This window comes from Pongo pygmaeus, chromosome 15 (assembly GCF_028885625.2).
Source record: "Pongo pygmaeus isolate AG05252 chromosome 15, NHGRI_mPonPyg2-v2.0_pri, whole genome shotgun sequence".
Taxonomy (NCBI): domain Eukaryota; kingdom Metazoa; phylum Chordata; class Mammalia; order Primates; family Hominidae; genus Pongo; species Pongo pygmaeus.
The window spans coordinates 93225310-93249838 of record NC_072388.2 but is presented as its reverse complement, the minus strand read 5'-3'; the positions used below and the strand labels follow the sequence as shown (position 1 = coordinate 93249838).

Sequence of the window (24529 nt, the reverse complement as noted above, 5' to 3'; positions counted from 1 at the left end):
ATAGCAGCATGATTTATAGTCCTTTGGGTACATACCCAGTAATGGGATGGCTGGGTCAAATGGTATTTCTAGTTCTAGATCCCTGAGGAATCGCCACACTGACTTCCACAATGGTTGAACTAGTTTACAGTCCCACCAACAGTGTAAAAGTGTTCCTATTTCTCCACATCCTCTCCAGCACCTGTCGTTTCCTGACTTTTTAATGATTGCCATTCTAACTGGTGTGAGATGGTATCTCATTGTGGTTTTGATTTGCATTTCTCTGATGGCCAGTGATGATGAGCATTTTTTCATGTGTCTTTGGCTGCATAAATGTCTTCTTTTGAGAAGTGTCTGTTCATATCCTTCGCCCACTTTTTGATGGGGTTGTTTTTTTCTTGTAAATGTGTTTGAGTTCACTGTAGATTCTGAATATTAGCCCTTTGTCAGATGAGTAGAGGTTGCGAAAATTTTCTCCCATTTTGTAGGTTGCCTGTTCACTCTGATGGTAGTTTCTTTTGCTGTGCAGAAGCTCTTTAGTTTAAATAGATCCCATTTGTCGATTTTGGCTTTTGTTGCCACTGCTTTTGGTGTTTTAGACATGAAGTCCTTGCCCATGCCTATGTACTGAATGGTAATGCCTAGGTTTTCTTCTAGGGTTTTTATGGTTTTAGGTCTAACGTTTAAGTCTTTAATCCATCTTGAATTAATTTTTGTATAAGGTGTAAGGAAGGGATCCAGTTTCAGCTTTCTACATATGGCTAGCCAGTTTTCCCAGCACCATTTATTAAATAGGGAATCCTTTCCCCATTGCTTGTTTTTCTCAGGTTTGTCAAAGATCAGATAGTTGTAGATATGCGGTGTTATTTCTGAGGGCTCTGTTCTGTTCCATTAATCTATATCTCTGTTTTGGTACCAGTACCATGCGGTTTTGGTTACTGTAGCCTTGTAGTATAGTTTGAAGTCAGGTAGCGTGATGCCTCCAGTACCAATAACAGACAAACAGAGAGCCAAATCATGAGTGAACTCCCATTCACAATTGCTTCAAAGAGAATAAAATACTTAGGAATCCAACTTACAAGGGACATGAAGGACCTCTTCAAGGAGAACTATAAACCACTGCTCAATGAAATAAAAGAGGATACAAACAAATGGAAGAACATTCCATGCTCATGAGTAGGAAGAATCAATATCGTGAAAATGGCCATACTGCCCAAGGTAATTTATAGATTCAATGCCATCCCCATCAAGCTACCAATGACTTTCTTCACAGAATTGGAAAAAACTACTTTAAAGTTCATATGGAACCAAAAAAGAACCCGCAATGCCAAGTCAATCCTAAGCCAAAAGAGCAATACTTTTTGTTTCTTTCAGCTTTTGGTGGTTGCTATCATTCCTTGGCTTGTGGCCACATCACTCCAATCTCTACCTCCATCTTCACATTGCATTCTTCTACATGTATACGTCAACTCTCCTCTGCCTTCTTATAAGGACACATATGATGGCATTTAGACCACCACCCCAATAATCCAGGATAATCTCCCAATCTCAAGATCCTTAACTGTCTCTGTAAAGACCCTTTTTCCAAATAAGGTAACATTTACAATTTCTAGGGATTAGGGCCCAATATCTTTTGGGAAGGAGCATGATTCTACCTACCACACCACTTAAGTAATTTTCATGCAAGTGGGAGACAAGATATGATTGATGCTTTTTAAAAGATCTCTCTTTATTGCGGCACTATTCACAACAGCAAAGACTTGGAACCAACCCAAATGTCCAACAATGATAGACTGGATTAAGAAAATGTGGCATATATACACCACGGAATACTATGCAGCCATAAAAAATGATGAGTTCATGTCCTTTGTAGGGACATGGATGAAATCGGAAATCATCATTCTCAGTAAACTATCACAAGGACAAAAAACCAAACACTGCGTGTTCTCACTCATAGATGGGAATCGAACAACGAGAACACATGGACACAGGAAGGGGAACATCACACTCTGGGGACTGTTGTGGGGTGGGGGGAGAGGGGAGGGATAGCATTAGGAGATATACCTAATGCTAAATGGCGAGTTAATGGGTGCAGCACACCAGCATGGTACATGTATACATATGTAACTAACCTGCACATTGTGCACATGTACCCTAAAACTTAAAGTATAATAATAATAAAAAAAAAAAGAAAAAAAAAAGCTCTCTCAGGGTGAGTTTGCTCTAGGAGGCAAAATGGAAGCAACAGACTCAGTGAGGAGGCTGCTGTAGTACAGATAGGAGATGACTAAGACTTGAGACATTAAATTACACATTTTATATCTGTTACAGTCATGATCAGCTAATGAGTAGTAAAGAGTGAGGACTCAGGACTCAGACTTCCTGTTTAAACCTAATTATACCACTTGCAAGTTTTGTGACTTTGAGCAAGTTACTTAACTAAGTTGTTTCTTCCACTGTCAAGTGATCATTATAGAACTGCTATGAGTATTCAGATTAAAATGTGTAGAATATCTGACAGGATACAGTGCCTGACACATAGTAAGACCTCAATAAATATTTGCTACATTATTTTTATCTGTGCCTGGAATTGCTCAATTTCTATTATATAATTTTATGACATATATTATGGTTGCCAAAATGTAAGTGTAAAAACAACTAAATAAATTTAATAACTCAGTAAGTAGAGAGTGTTTTTTGCATTGGATTGTAATGGAATCACCTTTGTTATGTGGTGTAATTATATCGCTATTATTCTGAATTTTATAAAAGACCATGGTATAATATTTTGGATATTTATCTTGACAATCAAATTCTTTCACTTCTAGGTTAACGAGAAGTTCAAATCAAATACTGAAGTCTAACAAACACCTAAGATTTCAATTTAATATACTGTGGAAAAAGAATTAAAACTTAATAAAATCACAGGAAAAAAATATTTAATAGATACCCTAGGATTAAATCATGTAACATGAACATATGATAAAAACTATATTTTAAAATGTCTCCACATTTAGGAAATTTAAATTGGAGGTCAAAATATTTCCTTTCTAAATTTCTAGCTAAATTTAACCTTGAGATGAGTGGCCTAACTGCACTACCATTCATTGCCCACTTTGCACACAATTTAGAAAATAAATTGGGGAAATACTATGGATTGGCTTAATTCTGTTTTTCTCACTTTCTATTTGTCTTCTTTGTTAGTTATTCTAGACAGCAACCTCAATCTGATGGATTAGCTCAATTGTAACACTAACTCTGTTTCTGACATTTTATTTTTAAACATTAAATTCCTTTATCTCTAAAACAGTGAAAACAGCAGCCTATTTTTTAAATCACTTTTCAATTAATCCATTATCTTAAGAACAAAATGCAAATGCAATAAAACAAAAATATCACTGGCGAAAGTTTATAATACATAAGGCCAGCAAAATCTCCATTACTTCATCTGATATTCTTAAAGGTAAAGACAAGGTAAAAAGTGAGCTTTAAAAGCTGCACACACTACTGTTATAAATGTGGTAAAAATCTTGGTATTGATTAACTTCTTTCATAAAATATGTATTGTTCATATCTTTAAATTATCTAAAAGTAAATCATTCATAAAAGACTAGTATTATCAAGTACACAAATTATTTTCCTTATGAATTTAACAGACTATCAACTATAACTGAAAACCAGCAGAACCATATGCATGGTCAAGCCAGAAATCTGGAAGTCATCTCTCACTTCACAAACCCAATCTGTTATGAAATTCTGCGCAACCTACCTTAACCCATGTATCTCAAATATGTCCACTGCTCTCTACAGTCTTAATTAGTTGTCCTCATACTAGCTATGAGGGCCAGTACTAAAGCTTCCTAACTATCCCACTCCAATCTATTCTCCATACAATAACCAAAATGATCACTGTGAAATAGAAACACAATTAAGTCACTGCCTGCTTTAAAGCCTTCAACGACTTTTCACTGTCCTAAGAATGAAAACCAACATTTGCATGCTCTGTCATCAACCATTTCTCTAACCTCTTCTCAATCACACCCCACCCCACCCACTGGGTCCAAAACACACCGAGCTCTTTCAACTTAGGGCTAATTACCATTCTTTCCACCTGAACTACTTGGTCCTGACTCTCAAATGGCTGCTTCTTTCCATCCCTTCAGTTTTCTGCTCCTCAAAAAGGCATTGCTTGCCATCCCAATGCACAGCAGGTGCCCTCGTTACTATATTACTTTATCTCATCAACTCATGTTCTGTACACTCAGAGCGCTTATCACAAATGACCATTATACCTTTCTTGGGTGGGCAGGGATTTACTTGTTTAATGTCTGTTTCTCCATCTGGACTGTAGCCTCCTCCTTGAGGGCAAGTCCCCTATCTTTTATTCACTTCTATTTTCCCAGTGCTTAGAACAGTGCCTGCCTTATAAAAGGACTCAGTAAATATTTATGAATGAATGAGAATGCCATTATTACTAAATGCTCAAGATCACTTTCTTTTAAAAATTTGAGAAATCATGGCCAAGCAAAAGTAAACAAAGCTGTTACCCGAGTTGTTGTCAGCATTTCATCACTGGAAAGTAAACACTCACAGAAGTGAGGTGGAATTGACAAAGGTGCTAACCAGGAGTACCAATAAGTCATAACAAAATCTGAATACAATGAATTTAAAATAATGTGCACAGAAACACAGATTTTATCATTTGAAATGGGAGTGATTAAATGTTTGGCTGTCTACATTATATATTAGACTATCAATACAAGCCATTATTATTGGAGTTACCCCCATAAAGCCCTTCTCATTTGCCTTATTCTTCAGCATTTTTACATCAAGTCATAAGCACACAATACTCTATTATACTTGTTCTCTCATTGTTTTCCATGGTCACTAGACCTTCCTAATATACAGTCTAATCTGGACTCTTCTACCTTTTTGGTATCTCTTTTAAACAGAGTACAGCAAGACAATGGTCCTAAATAAATGGTTGCATGTTGATTAGTAAAATAAATGAGTGAAATCATTCACCTATAAATAAAGGTTTCCTTAGTACATATTCATTAGTATATACTAGCTTTGTATCCATTATTCAGTTAATATACTCTGTATTATGCATTAATTTTCATTACTTTTAAAGCTTATTAAAACCATATCTTCTATAACTCAGGCATACCTTACAGTTTCAAAAGATACATTTGATTCTTTGTATAAATATGCTATACATATGAGTGTATAATATTCTTTATACACTCCCATGAAATTAAGGTTTTGGGGGAGGTGTTACTTAATTTCCTTTATTGTGAACTCAGCAAAAGGATTTTTGCAAAGTAATTTAGAGACCTCTAAAGTTCACTGCTCTCTTTCATCTTTTATTCTTGCATATGAAACTTTGGAGATCTAATATGATTTCTGTGGACCAGATTTCACCTGCTCAACGCAGAGTGTGCAGCATGCAATATTCTTAGCTATAAATCTAATTTGCCTACTTACATTAACTCTGTAGCCAAGAGGACCTAAATACCTGTTCCTTTCTGCTATTGTTTAACTGGCACTTCCAGGTGTCATGCTGACAAGTGTAGGTCAGTTAGTATCACTGAAATTGAATGTAAAAATAAACCTGGTCTGTATGGGCCTAATTCCTTTAAAATTATGGCATGATTCTGGGAAAAACAGATATAAAAAAGCTTGATTTACTTTTGAATCACACGCAATGCCAAAATAAATATCATCTTAATTCACCATTGTAATCAGTCAAAATGTTCACAGTGCCTGCATAGGTGGCCATCTCATGAAAATAACATGGTATGTCCCTGATCTAAACCACAGTAACTAGAACCATGCTACACATGCCTAAAAATAAAACTCAAGGACTCAATAACAACTTCAGTATTTTCAACACATGAATTAAAAATTATGAGAAGAGCTACATCCAAATAAAAAAACAAAGCAAAATCTACCAACCTCTATTAGCAAACATAATCCTCATTAGTATGTAACCTCACTGACCCCATTAGTAGGTAAACTCTTGGAGGACACACACACTGGTGTCTGTTTTGTTCATTCAAGTTCTTATAAAGAAAAGCACTTTGCACATAAGTACAAATAAATAATTATTAAATATTTAATAGTTGAAATTATTTAATTTTATATTAATAATCAATAAATATTAAATAGTCAGAAGAATGTAATAGTAGATCAAACATTTTTGTTCATAGCAGAAAAACTAATTCTGAAGAAATTTATAAAGCAATAAATTACATACACATCTAAAATTGTGATGGCTATAATTCAATCTTTATCTGATGATTCTTCAGAAGTCATCATAGGGTCAATTATTAGGAATATCAGCTCAATTATATTATCAATGTTATACAAATACTATTAATATAGATTTAAGTCAACAGAATATTAAATACTTTTTTTAAGAATAATTAAGAGGTGTTCTTGAGCTACTAAAAACTACCTTTAGTAAAATGTCTCTACTGAGAAAATGACTAAAGAAATTTTACAACTTAAGATCTGGATTTCTGCATTTCCATCAGCTAATTTCCCTAAATATTTTCATTATAATTCAAAATGTATATAATAACACTTCCTCCACTCAATTTTTAGGTGCAAAAGATCAGCCATCAAAGCTCCAAAATCCTTTCAACAATGACAACATGCTACTGGGAAAAACGGGAAACTCCAATCTTATTTCATACCAACTTACTCTGACTTTTGGCAACACTCTCCGAAGCGTCTCAGTGGGATTCTGTCGCATCAAAAATGGGAGATTTGCAATCACACTTGTTCCTTGGACATCTTGACCAGCACTTACAAAGAAAACACAAATTTAAAATTTATAATTACAAGCTGAATTCCTCTGTACAGTTATAAAAAGTATGGACTAATTGGAAAAATGACTGCTTTGAATGTTAAGCACTCAGACTTCTAAGTTTTAAGCCAGAAATACATCATTTAGATACAAAACTAAAACCAAAACTGAAATTTCATTAAGCAAATCTTATAACAAATACATGAAGATATTAATTATGCTTGTGCTGAAACAAGATTGTCTATTGTTTTACATGTCTTAAGTCTAAAAGTTTTGAGACTATTATTAAATACATATTTTTTAATTCTACCTCATTTTTTCCTGTGACCTGTCAGTTTGCCATACGTTATAAAAATATATAAATGGTAACATTTTATTACGGTAAAACATTAATAATCATAGCAACAGGGACAGCAATAAAATCAACTACAGCAAAATCATACAACTTTCTCTTGGTACAGTGAAATCACTTGTTGCACTAGATTTGACTCCATGTCAGAAACTTCTTAAAGATACACTCGATACTCTTAAAGATCAGCAGGGTATATTTACATAATTCCTTTTTAAATTAACATTCATTAAGGAGTTATCAAAATAATCTCAGCAATACTCTAGTGGCCTAAATACCTTGAAAAAAATGTTCAGATTCTTCCAAAGAAAACCATTTCCACAAACAGCAAAAAACTGTTTTCAAATATAACCAAAGTGGCCTAAGTTCTGAAAGTACTTGAAATATACATATATATATCTATATATATATAGATATATATATATCAAAAAGATGCTAATAAACATGGCATCACCTCAGAGGGAAATTCCACCTGTTCTTAACTGACACCAATTTAAATATTGATTGCTGATTCCATAATATTTACTTATTGATTAGAATTATTTTTACTTATTTCTTCAAATGGATTTGTAGTTATATGTACATGAGACTTTAATACATGTTTTACATAGCTTTTTAAATAATATTATTTTTGCTTCAGAGTAAGTTCTATTAGAAAGAAACATATTCTGATTCTAAATGAAACTGCCCTGCCATGAAGAAAGGCTTTTTCTGTTGTAATATGGTAAGCTATGAAATACAGGACATCATAATCATTCCACTGTTCTCATCACTCTCTAGGAGAATCCTTTAATAGACAAAATTCAGAAGGAATAGCAAAGGGTGTGAAATAGAGAACCCATGCCAAATGGAGAGAGGATCAAAAAAAGAGAAATCAAAGTTGCACAGAAAAATACTATTTGTAGTGAACTGAATGGTGGCCCCCTAAAAGATATGTCTACATCTTAATCCTAGAACCTGCGATTATTGTCTTAATTTTTAAAGGGCTCTTTAGATAAAGAGATTACCCTGGGTTATCCAAACTAGCTAGGCCCTAAATCCAATAGCAAGTGTCCTTAAAAGAAAAACTCAGAGAATAAAACACAATAGATGGCCATTTGACCACAGATGCAGAAATTTGAGCAATACAGCCACAAGTCAGGGAATGGTAACAACCACCAAAAGTTGGAATAGGCAAGAATGAATTCTCCTCTAGATCCCTGCTGACATCTTGACTTCAGACTTCTGTTTTCTAGAACTGTGATAGAATAAATTTCTATTATTTTTAAGCCACCTGGTTTGCAGTAATTTGTTACAACAACCAGAGGAAATAAATTTACTATACTACTAAAGAACTGAAAGAGAATAATCTGAAAGAAAAAGAAAATGACAATGCCTGGCCCAGGGTAGAGGTTCAATAAATATCTCTTGAAAACATGAATGAATAGATGGCTAACTAGATGAACAGATGTCAGGAACATTAAATATTGAATGTTCAGTGAATTTTATTCACTAATTTGCAATTAAGATACAAAAGGGTATAATCTCTAATACCTCACGGAGGTGAAAACAAAACTCTTCACAGGAAGGCAAGAAAAAGAAAACAGAAGCAAAAAAAGAACAAATAAAAAATAAAATGATAGACTTTAGCCTTAAAATATCAACAATTACATTAAAGATAAGTGGTCTAAATATATCAATTTAAGACCGGAATTGGCAGAGTGGATTTTAAAAATGATTAAACTATACACTGTCTACAAGAAACTCACTTCAAATATAACAGTATCAGTGGTTGAAAATAAAGAATGGAAAATAATGTATCATAGAAATGTGAATCAAAAGAAAGCAGGAGTGGCTATATGAATATCAAGTAAAGTAAATCTCACAGAAGAGAAAATCACCAGAGACAGACAGGGACACTATAAAATGATAAAAGAGATGAATCCACCAAGAAATAGCAATCCTAAGTGTGTATACAACAAACTGAGTTGCAAAATATGTGATGCAAAAACTGATGAGACTGAAAAGAAAAACAGACAAATACACAGGTGCAGCTGGAGATTTCAGAACCCATCTCTCAACAACTGACAGAACTACACAGGGAATCAGCAAAGACATAGAAGAACTCAAGAATAGCATCAACCAAGATTTAGTAGACATTTATAGAACACTCTATCCAACAACAGCAGAATGCACATTCCATTCAAGTGCCCAAAGAATATATATCAAGACAGACCACAAAACAAACCTCAACAAATTTTTGAAAATTTAAATAATACAGAATTTTCTCTAACCACAATGGAATCAAACTAGAAGTTAGTAAAAGAAAAGTAACAGAAAAATCCCCCAACTCTTGGAAACTAAACAACAAACTTCTATATATTCCCATGAATCAAAGAGAAAGGTCCCGTGGGAAATCAAAAAATACACTGAACTAATGAAAATAAAAAATCAACATTTGTGGGATACAGCTAACATATTCAAAGAGGGAAATGTAACCATTAGAAAAAAACGGAACATCTCAAATCAATAATCTAACTTTCCGCTTCAAGAACCTAGAACAAAATAATCACAATACAAGCAGAAGAAACAAAGAGATGAGATTAATAATAAAAATAGAAAAAATAAAGAAAAGGAAGGAAACAAAGACCTAGTTGTTTTAAAGATCAATGAAAATCAACTAATCTCAGCAAGAATGACCAAAGAACAAGACAAGACATGAATTACCAACATCAGGATTGAAACGGTAGGTATCTCTACAGACTGCAGAAATCAAAAGGATAATAAGTGAATGCTACGAATACGTCTATACATATAAATTTGAAAACTTAGACAAATGGACCAATTCTTTGAAAAACATAAATAGTCACAACTTATCCAATATGAAAGAGATAATCTGAATGCTCCTACAACTATTAGAGAAATTGAATTAATATTTTCAAAGTCCTAAAGAATTTTCCAGGCCCAGATGGTTTCAATGGAGAATACTACCAAACATTTAATGAAAAATTAACACTATTCTACACAATCTCTTCCAGAAAAGAGAAGAGGAGGTGGCACTTCCTAAATCACTTCATGAAGGAAAACTGCAAAGCAGTATACCTCATATATATAGGGAAATATTTTCTTGCAAAATATTTTCTTGCAAAATATTTAACAAAATTTTAGCAAGAATTATATACCATGATCAAATGAAGTTTATTGCAGGGATGCAAGGCTGGTTCAATATTAAAAATCAATGTACTCCATCATATTAACAGGCTAAAGAAGAAAAATATCACATGATCATACCAGTTCAGAAAAAACATTTGACAAAAGTCAACACATGAACACTGAAACTACAAATTCAGTATAATTTATAATCACTCCAAAAAACTAACAAAATATGTACAGAAGTTGTAGGCTGAAAATACACAATGCTGAAAGAAATCAAAGGATATTCAAGCAATTAGAGAGGCACACATTGGGAAATTCAGCATGGTAAATATGGCGATTCTCCCCAAAGTGGTATACAGCTTTAACACAATTCCTATCAAAATACTAACAAGATTTTGGGAGACATAGATTATATTTTTTCTAAAATTGTATGAAAAAATCAAAGGAATGAGCATAGCTGAAACAATTTTGAAAAAGAGGAATGAAGTAGGAGGAATTGTGTCCACCCACTGTTAAGACTTATTATATAGCTATAGTAACCAAGACTACACAGTATTGGTGGAGGGAGAGCGACACAGATCCACAGAACAGAAGAGAGAACCCAGAAATAGACCCCCACACATATGCCCAACTGATTTTTGGCAACAGTGCAGAGACAATTCAGTAGACAAAAGACAGTCTTTTCATCAAACGGCACTGAAGCAACTAGATATCCACAGGTGTTTAAAATAAAAAAAAAAAAAACCTGACATGACCTATGCCTCACACTAACTCAAAGTAAATCACAGACTTATACCTAAAACATAAAACTAATCACTTCTCAACCTTTTCACTAAGATCAAGTGTGAAACGTATAACAATAGAGCTGTCAGGAAAAACATGGGCAAATAGCTTCTAGATCTAGGGCTAGACAAAGAATTCTTAAACTTGACAGTAAAAGCATGATCCACAAGAAAGAAAAGTTAGACTTCATCAAAATTTAAAACTTTTGCATTGTGAAAGACCCTGTAAAAGGATGAAAAGACAAGCCACAGACTGGGAGAAAATATTTGCAAATGAATGTTTGAAAAAGGGCTAGTGTCGAGACCATATAAAGAACTCTCAAAACTCAATAGTAATAAAATACACAATCCAATTCAAAATGGGTAAAAGACATGAGGGAACATTTTACTGAGGATGATATACAGACTGCAAATAAGCCCACTAAAAGATGCTTAATTCATTAACCATCAGGCAAACACAAAGTAAAAGGACAATGAGATATCTCTACACACTTATCAGAATGGCTAAAATTTTAAAAACACTACCAAAAGCAAAAAAACTGGATGACTCATTGCTGCTAGGAATGTAAGCCGGTATAGCCACTCTGGAAAACACTTTGGAAGTTTCTTAAAATATTAAATATGCAACACCATACAAGCCAGCAATTGTACTCTGGGGCATTTATCCCAAAGAAATAAAAATTTCTGTTCACATAAAAACTTGTGGATGAATGTTTATAACACCTTTATTTGAACAACAACAACAAAAAAGATATGAAAACAATAATATGTCCTTAAGTGAAGAAACGGATAAATGAACTGTAGTACACCATACTGTGGAATGCTACTCAGCAATAAAAAGGAAAAAAAAAACTATTTATATGTGTATCCACCTGAAGAATCTCCAGAAATTATGCTAAGTGAAAAAAATTCAATCCCAAAAGGTTACATACCGTATGATTCCACTTATATAGCATTCTTGAAATGACAAAGTTATGCAAATAGAGAACAGGTTAGTGAATTCCAGGGTTAAGGAGAGATATAGGAGCAGGAGGGAAATAGGTGTGACTACACAAGTGTAATGTGAGAGATCCTATGGTGATAGAAATCTTATGCATCCTGATTTTATCAATGTCAACATCCTGTCAAGATGTTACTATAGGGGGAAACTGGATAAAGAGAACATGGGTATTTCTGTATTATTTCTTACAACTGTATGTGAATCTATAGTTTTCTCAAAATAAAAAGATTTTTTTGTTTTTTGAGACGGAGTCTGGCTCTGTCACCAGGCTGGAGTGCAGTGGCACAATCTCGGCTCACTGCAACCCCCGACTCCCTGGTTCAAGCTATTCTCCTGCCTCAGCCTCCCGAGTAGCTGGGATTACAGGCACGTGCCACCACGCCCGGCTAATTTTTTTGTTTTTATTTTTTAGTACAGACGGGGTTTCACCATGTTGGCCAAGATGGTCTCGATCTCTTGACCTCATGATCCACCCGCTTCAGCCTCCCAAAGTGCTGGGATTACAGGCGTGAGCCACCACACCAGGACAAAAGGGTTAATTTTTGAAATCAGTCAATGTAACAGAATTTTCAAAAAACACATGGATACTTCACTGCATGTGGAAATCTGAGAATTCCAGTATGTACCCATGATTTAAAACTATCAGCAAACTACAAATAGAAGGGAACTTCTTCAACCAGATAAAGAATATCTATGACAAACTTAGAGCTAGCATCATACTTAATGGTGAAAGAAAGAATACTTTCCCCCAAGTCAGGAACAAGGCAGGGATGTTGACCATTACCACTTATTTTAATCCATAAACACAATATTTATCTTTATTTATATCTTTGAATAATTTATTCAGCTTTATGTAATTTTTAACAAACAGAACTTATACACATTTTCTTAGATTCGTATCTAAGCACTTCTTTATTTCTATAGGTTTTTGGGGAACAGGTGGTGTTTGGTTATATGAATAAGTTCTTCAGCAGTGATTTCTGAGATTTTGGTGCACCTATCACCCAAGCAGTGTACACTGTACCCAGTGTGTAGTCTTTTACCCCTCACACCCCTCCCACCCTTTCCCCAGCGTCCCCAAAGTCCACTGTATCATTCTTATGCCTTTGCGTCCTCATAGTTTAGCTCCCGCTTATAAGTGAGAACATACGATGTCTGGTTTTCCATTCCTGAGTTACTTCACTTAGAATAATAGTCTTCATCAAGGTTGCTGCAAATGCCAATATTTTGTTCCTTTTTATGGTGAGTGTGTATATATATGTATATATATATATTTTATACACACACACACATTTTCTTTATCTACTCATTGACTGATGGGCATTTGGGCTGGTTCCATATTTTAGCAACTGCAAATTGTGCTGCTACAAACATGCATGTGCAAGCATCTTTTTCATATAATGACTTCTTTTCCTCTGGGTAGATACCTAGTAGGTACAGAATCACAGAATGGATAAGAATTCACCAACCAGCTGCTGTCTTCAAGAGACTCACCTAACACACATAAGGACTCACATAAACTTAAGGTAAAGGGGTAGAAAAAGATATTCCATGCAAATGGTCACCAAAAGTGAGCAGGAGCAGCTATTCTTACATCAGACAAAACAAACTTTAAAGCAACAGCAGTTTAAAAAGACAAAGAGGGACATTACATAATGATAAAAGGACTTGTCCAACAGTAAAATATCACAATCCTAAATATACATACACCTAACACTGGAGCTCCCAAATTTATAAAACAATTACTACTAGACCTAAGACAGCAGCACAATAATTGTGGGGGACTTCAATACCTCACTGACAGTACTAGAAAGCTCATCAAGACAGAAAGTCAACAAGGAAACAATGGACTTAAACTATACCCTAGAACAAATGAACTTAACAGATGATCTACAGAACATTCTACCCAACAACTGAAGAACACACATTCTATTCATCAGCACATGGAACATTCTCCAAGAAAGACCATATGAAAGGCCACAAAACAAGTCTCAAAAAATTTAAGAAAATCAAAATTATATTAAGTACTCTCTCAGACCACAGTGGAATAAAATTGGAAATCAACTCCAAAAGGAACCCTCAAAACCATGCAAATACATGGAAATTTAATAATCTGTTCCTGAATGATCGTTGAGTCAACAATGAAATCAAGATGGAAATTAAAAAATTCTTCCAACTGAATAATAGTGACACAACTTACCAAAATCACTGGGATAGAGCAAAAGCAGTGCTAAGAGGAGAGTTCATAGCATTAAATGTCTACATCAAAAAGTCTCAAAGAGCACAAATAGACTAGCTGAGGTCACACCTCAAGGAACTAGAGAAACAACAAACCAAGCCCAAACCCAGCAGAAGAAAAGAAGTAACAAAGATCAGAACAGGACTAAATGAAACGGAAACAAAAAAAAAATACAAAAGATAAGTGAAATAAAAAGCTGGTTCTTTGAAAAGATAAACAAAATTGATAGACCACTCGCGAGATTAACCAAGAAGAAAGAATATCCAAATAAGCTCAATTAGAAATGAAACGGGAGATATCACAACCAATACCACAGAAATACAAAAGATCATTCAAGGCTACTGGGAACACCTTTATGCACACAAAGTAGAAATCCTAGAGGAGATGGATACATTCCTGGAAGTATACAACCCTCCTAGGTTAAACCAGGAAGAAATAGAAACTCTGAACAGACCAATAACAAGCAGCAAGATTGAAATTGTAATTTAAAAATTGCCAACAAAGAGAAATCCAGGACTAGACAGATTCACAGATGAATTCTATCAGACATTCAAAGAAGAATTGGTACCAATCCTATTGAAACTAGGCCATTACCACTATCCAACACTGTGTTGGAGCTCTGAGCCAGTGCAATAAGGCAAGAAAAGGAAATAAAGGACTTACAGATTAGAAGTTTAATTGTCTTTATTTACAAACAACATAGTTGTCTATGGTGAATATCCTAAATAATCTACAAAATGGCTAGAATAAGTGAGTCTAGCAGTATGCAGAACACAAGGTCAATATATAAAAGTATCTCTACTTTTACATATTATATTCTCCATAGAATAGAAAAGAAATATAAATTATAATTTTAAAAGTAATCTAATTTACATTAACATAACAATATTGATATGGGAGGCGGTGCGGGGAAGTGCCGGGAAGGGAAGGGCTGTTCCCTGTCAAGGTTACCACTCCTGAGCCTGTGCCCACGGACCTAGGTGAGGACAGGAACTCCTGCCTTCACGTCCAAATGCTGCCATTTCCCAAGACCACCCTGGCCCACCACACCCCCATCCTGTGCCTATAAAAACCCCAAGACCCTAGCACGCAGAGACGCAAGTGGCTGGACGTGGAAAGGAACACTCCAGCGGAAGAACACAAAAGCAGCTAGATGTTAAGAGGCCGTCAAGAGGGGCGCATCCGCATAAAAGCACAATAACAGGCACCGGCAGGTCCGCAAGCCATCAACCCCCGGAATGAGGTGGAGTTTGGCTGGGGCAGTCAGAAGAGAGCGTGGGCTGCTAAGCAGCCCGACTCCAGGGGAAAACCACCTTCCACTCTGTCTCTCTTGTGGCTCCCCCATCTGCTGAGAGCTACTTCTACTCAATACAACCTTGCACTTATTCTCCAAGTCCACATGTGATCCGATTCTTCCAGTACACCAAGGCAAGAAACCCCGAGATACAGAAAGCCCTCTGACCTTGCAATAAGGCAAGGGTCTAATTGAGCTGACTAACACAAGCCGCCTACGGACAGCAAAACTGAAAGAGCACCCTGTAACACATGCCCACTGGGGCTTCGGGAGCTCTAAACGTTCACCTCCAGACACTTCCATGGGGTCGGAGCCCCACAACCTGCCCGTCTGCATGCTCCCCCTAGAGGTTTGAGCAGTGGGGCACCAAAGAAGCAAGCCACTCCCCCACTGCACGCCCTGCGAGGGGGACTGGGGAACTTTTCCTATTTCAATATGAAATCTATTTGGAAAACTTGACAAAAGATGTGCAAGATTTGTAGACCAAAAATTACAGAACATGCTGAGAGAAATAAAGAAGAACTAAATATATTCAAGGATCAAAGACTCAATACTGTTAAGATGTCAGTCTCACAAATTGAAGACAGATTCACTATGATCCCCTTCTAAAACCCAGTAGGCTTTCTGCAGAAATGAACAAGCTTATTCTAAAATCTATACGGAAATGCAAAGGATATAGAATAGCTAAAACAAATCTGACAAAAACAAAGTTGTAGGGCCAATACGAGCAGGTTTGATTTTCAAACCTATCATAGAGCTACAACAGACAATGTAGTGCAATACTGGCATACGATCAATGGAAAAGAACAGAAAGTCCAGAAGTAGACCCAAACATAAATGCGCAATTGAGTTTTTAAAAAGGTGAAATGACAACTCAATGAGGAGATGATAATCTTTTCAACAAGTGGTGGTGGACAATTAAATAAGCCATATACAAACACAATGAGTCTCTCCTCAACCTGAAACAATAAACAGAATTTAATTCAAAGTGGATCACAGGCCTGAATTTAAGAGCCAATAATGTAAAACTTCTAGAAGAAAACAGCAGAAAATCTTAGTGACCTTGGGTTTGACAAGACTTCTTGAAGAAAACACAAAAGGTAAAGTATAAAAAATTTAAAAATCAACCAAATAAACTTCATCACAATTAAAAATGTTTGTTTTTCAAAGGCACTATTACAAAAATGAAAATGTAAGCCATAGACTGGCATAAAATATTTGTGAAATAAATATTTAGCAAACAACTTGTATCTAGAATATATACAGAATTCTTAACTACAAGAGTAAGAACATCCAATAAAAAGCGGACAAAAGATTTGAACACCTCACCAAAGAAAATATAAAAATGGCAAATAAATACATCTTAAAATGCTCAACAAAATTTTAATCGTTAGGTAAAATTACATTACAACCACAATGAGATATCACTACACATTCACTAAAATAACTAAAATTATAAGGACTGAACGTGCCAAATGTTGGCAAGGATGAAGAGTAATGGCACTTTCACATACTACTGATGGAATATAAAATAATACAATCATTTTGGAAAAGTTTGACAATTTCTTTAAAGGATACACATATACCTACCAAACAACCCAGACATTCCATACTTAGACATTTTATATCCAAGGGAAATAACAGCATATGTTCACATAAACACTTTAATGTAAATATTTATAGCAGCTTTGTTTGTAATAGATAAAACAATCCAGATGTTCACTAACAAGTAGATAATCAAATTATTATATATCCATACAGTGATATATCCATATAGCAATTAAAAGAAATGAACAAAATCATGGATAAACTTCAAAACAATTACACTGAATGAAAGAAGCCATACAAAAAAATTAATACTACTATATGTTTTCACTTACAGAAAATCACAGAAAATACAAACTGAACTATAGTAGCAGAAAGCAGTTTTTGCCTGGGAATGAGGAAAGGAGAATGAAAGCTGGGTTACAAAGGGACATGGGGAAATTTTCAGAGGCAGATATGCTTATTATCTTGATCATGGTGAGGGTTTCATGGGAATACACATATGTGAAAAGTCATCAAATTCCCCATTTTAAATATATGTAGTTTACTGTACATCAATACCTCAATAAACTAGTGCAAAATAAAGTATATAAATACAAAAAGACCGATGAAAGTACCCCATAAAGATGGCAGCAGTGAACACATCATTTTTTAAAATTTCCTGAATCCCTCATTAAAAACAGAGCAACTAGGACAAAAATAATAAAATTAAACAAAATAAATAAAATAAACCATGCATAACATCTACACCATAACTACGTGATAAGATTTCCCACACAAACCAAAAATGCATGCCACGTGTGAACAGCAGCTAAAACTGCAAATGGTTTTGTATCCTCCAACAGCTGATGAATTCAACAAGTCCATAGTAACATCTGAGAGGACCAAGCAGTCTTATCCCCATGAACTTTCAAAACTTCTAGAACAAAGAACAAAGATGAAGAAAAATTCTGGGAAACAGAATCCAAATTGAGCAGCAGAGGAACAACAGAGAAGGTCCACATAAAAGTACAGGAGAGAAACAGAACCGAGAAACCTCACAAAGTAAAGTATCCTAATTCGAACACTATACAAAACAACAAAAAAGGGAGCTCTAGAGCCCTGAAATTAGAAAAGCTATCCTGAACCACACCTCCTAAGGTTTATGAAAACCAATTTCACATAAAAATGAAAAATAAGGATCATGATTAAATTACATGGATAGTTATTTTTTAAAGAGAGAATAAGGAGCAGACTAATATTCCTAAAGACAATGAAAGACATACTCAAACTACAGGTAACTATAACCTACTATTTCTCCACAAGCAAAGAAATTTTTAATGTATAAGATATGAAAAAACACATGAATCGTAATTATGAAAACTCAGAAATGAAGTGATAAAACTCAGGAAAGAATTAGAAGAAAATATTTCAAAAAAGACTAAACTAGAAAGAAGAAAAAGATGAATAAACACAATAATACTTCAAGAGAAATAAAAGGTGAAAAGAAGAAAAATTTTTAAATAAAAAAGATTTGAGGCCAGGCATGATGGCTCATGCCTGTAATCCCAGCACTTTGGGAGGCCGACGCAGGCAGATCACCTGAGGTCAGGAGTTCAAGACCAGCTTGACCAACATGGTGAAACCCCATCTCTACTAAAAATACAAAAATTAGCTGGGTGTGGTGGCAGACAACTGTAATCCCAGCCACTTGGGAGGCTGAGGCAGGGGAATCACTTGAACCCGGGAGGTGGAGGTTGCAGTGAGCCAAGATCGTGCCACTGCACTCCAGCCTGGAGGACAGAATGAAACTCTGTCTCCAAAAAAAAAAAAAGAAAAAAAAAAAACTTTGAAAGAAAGTAATATAGGCTTGAGAGAAAGTAATATATAAGATAGACAAAGAAGATCTAACAACTTGTAATAGGAGTTCCTGAAGAAGAAAACCAAAACCAAAGCAAGGGAAGGAATTTTTTTAAGTCAAAAAAAAGATTCAAAAGCACATACCACAAACCGGAGAAAATCAATCCAATATAACCAATACTGAGATTTACTGTTGAATCTTAAAGAAAAAGAAAAATCCTTTGGGCATCCAAGCAAAATAAGCAAGTTACTTAAGAACAAAAAGAAAAGCAAATTATCATTAGACTTTCACAGCAATAAGATACAAGGAAAGCAAATAATACTAGTCTATAGGGTGATATTGCTCACTATAAATAGGACATGAAAAAATATAAAAAGAAATATAAATTTTGCAAAATTATAAAAAATTATAATCACCATAATCTTTAATTTCTATAATTAATTTATATCTGGCCCTTTTCCTACCCAGGGTAGTACATTGGGTATTATGAGTTTGAAGGAAAAGAAACTGGATTAGCTAGTGGTTCTCAACCAGGAGTGATCTCCCCCTTCCCCTCCCCTCCACTCATGGTCTAGGGACATTTTTTTTAGTCATCATTTAGGAAATGTTACTTTAATCTAGTAGGTAGAAGCCAGAGATGCCACTAAACATCCTACAATGCACAAGACAGCTGCCTACAATAAAGAATGTCAATATCTCAACAAAATATGTCTAAGAAATCCTGGTTTAGACAAAGCAAATATTAGTTGAGCCACATGAAACCATCAGCATTAATTACTGGCCATAGTTCAACATACATGTTGAGCTTAGCAGAAATATATTAAGTCAGTGACATCAAGAAAATGTACACAGGTTGGTAACTACTACATGCTAGAGCAGTGGTTCTCAAACTTCAGCATGTGTCGGAATCAACTTGTACAGGGCTTGTTAAAACTGGGTCCCACCCCCAGAGATTCTGGTTCAGTTGGTCTTGTTTAGGCCTGGGAACTTGATTTCTAAGAAGTTCCCAGGTGATACTACTGGGGATCACACATTGAGAGTCACTATGGTAGAAGGACAGTCAAAAACAAAAAAAAGAGGAAAAGGAGACTGCAGAATCTTAACATTTTTTAGATGTGAGTGAAATGAGCCAAGTGCACAGCAGCAGTTTGCCCAAATGAAGCGGAAGGTCCATCTGACAGTAGACTGCATATGTTCACAAGTTCTGTTAGTCCTGGCTACTGGGCTCTTCATAATGATGTTAAAAGTAATATGGAAAAAAAATAGCAGAGATGGAATAACATGTAAGTCTACTTAAATGTACATTAGAGAAAAGTATAAGGAGTTTCTGAAAAGGTTGTGAATCATACAAAAGGGTCATTGACTAGACTTGGCTTGCATTAAAATGGGAGTTCTTAACTTGCATGCCTGGGAATTTCTTGGGGCTGTGAACATGTTGTTTTGTTCTGCTGACTTTAGTCATAATCAGTATAAATAAACCAAGTATTGCTCGGTACTGCGCCTGTAGTCCCAGCTAGTCAAGAGACTAAGAGAGGAGGATCACTCCAGCCCAGGCCCAGGCATTCAAGTCCAGCCTGGGCAGCACAGCCAGACTCTACCTCTTAAGAAAAAAACAACAAAACAAAACAAAAAAAACAAGTATGTGTGGATCTATGCTACCATTACTGACTAGAAGAAACCCAAAAAAAAAATGGCATAGAGAATTCCACTTTCTTGCTACTTTATATCACACATGCAATTTTTACATATTTGATCAACATTATTCTTTTTGTTTCAAAGTAAGCTTCCCAGCTTCCCAGATTTTAAAATCTACAACTTCCTATTGAAAAGCCGGCACAGGAAACAATCATCATGGTTACAACTTGAGCTGCTCCTTTTTGCCCCAATTGTGCTATTCTTTGGGACATGCTCCTTTTCTAGGATACTTACTCAGAAACAAAATGAACACAAGCCCACTCAACAAACCATTCCTCTAAAACTAAAAAGAATTGGGTTAATCATCTAATCTGTACACTAGTGGCTAAAAAGGAAAGCTGAAAAAAACAAGACTAGTTAAATAAATGAATTTAGGACACCTATCTTTTAAACTCTAAATTAATGTTACTAATTATTTTATCCCTACTGGGAGATGCACCTATTTTAAAGAGCCATTTATAGTAAAATCTTATACCAATGAAAAACAAGTCAATCCACTGAAGTATTCTTTGCTACAATAAAAGTTTTATAGTCTTTCTTGTTGTCCCAGCTTCTGCCATTGTCATGGTAAACTTTATCATTCAGGTGAGTGACCAATAGCTGGTTTCTGATTTCCTGTAATCCAAGGATGTTTTACCCAAATGTGACATTCCCCAATGCCTAGCAAAGCAGCACACAGTAAGGGCTTCATAAATATTTGTTAAAATGGATTCATCTCCATTTCATATCAGCAACCCACTCCTCTTGTCAAAGGCTGGATCTTATTATCTGGAAATATTCCATCTCTAGAATCTCAAACTGTGATCTCACTTATTGGCCATTAACTCTTATTTTTCTGCTTTTCTATTGCTAAGCCTATGTTTCACCCTGATCACATTTCTAACCTATTAACCTTCTTATTCTCCAGTACCTAACATTCTTCCTAGTTTCACTTTCTTCCATGCCAGCCTGAACCTCCCTATTATTTCAATTAGATTCTCGCCAATAACCTTACTTTAATAACCTCCTTCTAATCACAACAAAATAAAAATAGTATCTAATATACTATAAGCTAGGCACTGTGCTAATAAATAAGCACCTTACTTGCACTCATCTTATTTAATTCTCATACTAATTTTATAAGGTAGGTAGATACTATTATTATCCCATGTTGTAGATGGGGAAATTAGAGCTTAGAAAAATTAAGGTACTTGCCTAAAGTTATGCAGCCTGTACTACTCCAAAACTCACACCAACCACTATACTACCCTGACTCCTGTCCAGACTGTGCATCCAGACGACACCAAACACACCTATCAGCTTCTCCTACCCACTCCTGCTCCGAAGCTATGCAGCACTGCCAGAGAAAACTGTGCAACTATGCTGCTTAATGCTTTTAAAAAACGTATGGTTAAAAAAAAAAAAGCTTGTCCTCGATGATCAATGATGCTAGGCAAAAACACAAAATGATAACCAATTTGTTGCAATTAAGAAAGGAACCAGAAATTCTTAGTTTATGATATTGCCTAAAGCATTTTCAGAAACATCTTTGATCTCTCAAAATGAGGCTACCTGTGCTAGTTTATGAAATCCTTGCCCTTCTCCACAAAGAATAAGCCACATGTTAGAAAAAATCCAGGTACTAACAATATTATCTTCCTCTATTCTTGTACCTTGCTCCTACCTCTAAGAACTTAAAATCTAATAAGGAAGATAGATTCATACACTAAAAATTTTGACTACATAGCACAAAGTCCTCTTTTCCTAGCCTGGACACCCTCATAATCTGTTTAATCCTAAACCACTTAGACAAGAGAGAGGAGATGAGCAGATGCTATCCAAAAATGAGGACGTGACATAATCAGTCAGTACTATATCTGAGAACTCCAACTTTGCTACGGTTCAACTATGTGTAGGATATCAAATGTTTGTAGTTACAGAGAGCCAGTGATCCTACTCCTAGCAGCTCTCACTTAAAACCCAAAATATAACTCATAAGCTGCTGATACTGTGCTTGAATTTATAACAATAAAGCAGATGCCACAAAAGCTTGCTTTGAGTTCACAATAAAAACTAAACTTTACATAGTTGATAGTTAATTATTTCCTTACTCAAATTAAATTATTAAACAGTTTGTTTTAATGAATAGAACAAAATAAATTAAATGATTACCTTAGAGAATTAACCTTCCAAGAAAGACAAAACCTTCTTGTAAGGCAAAGATGACTGACAGAAGGACACAAGAAACTTAAACAGAAGATATTGAATACCAATCCCTAACATCAGTGATTTTTCAAATATAGCATATTTCCATATGTTGGTCCTGTAAAATGAAATTCTTAATAATGTTAAATCTTTAAAACATTGACTTAAAAGGTTTATGTAGAAAACCATTCAAACCTGATTATAGTCTTCATGCTTAAGACCATAGAGAAACAAATAATATTTTTTAGTAGGACCAAAGAAAGAGTAACAGAAAAGTTAACATTTAAGGGCCTACTATGTGCTATACAAGGCACTTTACATACATAATCACATTAATCATCACAATATATGAGCAGTATATTTCCATCCTTACTGATGCTCAGAAAAAAAATATGGGATTCACCCAAAGTCATGTGACTAGTAAAGATTAAAGCCAGTATTCCAACCTATGATTTCCTCAGTTCATAGCCTATAGCCATCATACCATCTCAGGTCATAGTCCCATGATAAGAACTGGCTGAAATGCCAGCCTAAAAGGATTTCTAAGTTGATAATTTTGTAAGAGTTATGTTCATGATTTAATATTTATGTTACAATAAGGTATTTTACCAATAAAGTCCACTATGTATCCTTTACTATCAATGCCATGTCAAAACAGTATACAAAAGTTTCATGTTCCTTGCAAAGAGATAAACTCCTCTTTAGATTAAACCTTTATCACCAATGATATAGAGAATATTGCCTTTTGAGTGGCTCTCCAACAATTTATACAGCAAGATAGGAGGAATAAGTTCTGCTGTTCTGTACCACTGTAAGGTGAACATGATTAACAACAATTTAGTGTATATTTTCAAAAAGCTAGAAGAGAGAATTCTGAATGTTCACAACACAAAGGAATGATAAATGTTCAAGGTGATGAATGCTAACTACTCTGATTTGATCATTACACACTGCATACATGTATTGAAATATGCTCTGTATCCCATAAATACATACAATTATTACATGTCAACTTAAAATAAAAGAAAAAATAAATAAAGCCTCAAAATTTGCCTGAAAAAAACAGATGAGCTTATTTTTCCCCTCCCTCTTTATACTAACGAGGGTACAAACAGCCCTCTGATTCCTCAGGATACAGTTTAGAATTATTTCAACCTTCCCTTTCTCCTCACACCCCACAGCACATTTCACAACAGTATAACAAGATGTGTATGACTCCCAATTGTTCTGGAGTGAAAAGAACTTATTAAGGTGCAAGTACACCTGTGGCATTAATAAATCCTTGGTTTTTCGTATTGTTTATCTTGGATTTGTTCCATATTATAGTGCAATATAAAGATTACATTCCATACTAACTTTGATATGTTTTACTGTATTATACATGGAAGAATAATTGTTAAATTTTAGTTTCAGTTATATATATTAATACACATGCACACAAACGTGTCTGTATATGTAGGGTCACAATTTGAAATGTATTCCTTACATGATAAGGTCATAGTAAAAAAAAAAAAAAAGTTGGAAATCACTGCTCTACAGTATTTTGCATAGAGTAAAAGGGAATATTATCAAAGTCTGTCCTAAATATATGAGCTATAGCAGGAATATTAAAGGTATGCAAAACATTAGTTCAGGAATAATTACATAAACTTGGAAGAGTTCTGGGAACATTG

General features: G+C 34.9%; 1 protein-coding gene across 4 annotated transcripts in view; it reads right to left on the bottom strand.

Annotated features, from left to right (window-relative positions):
• Window positions 1-24529, bottom strand: part of PPP4R4 (protein phosphatase 4 regulatory subunit 4) — a 107168-nt gene that overhangs the window by 66182 nt on the left and 16457 nt on the right. For all 4 annotated transcript variants that reach the window (XM_054447453.2, XM_054447459.2, XM_054447455.2 and 1 more), the window contains exon 3: window positions 6689-6791. In XM_054447453.2, the coding sequence (XP_054303428.1) occupies window positions 6689-6791 (103 nt within the window). The remainder of the gene's footprint in view (window positions 1-6688; window positions 6792-24529) is intronic.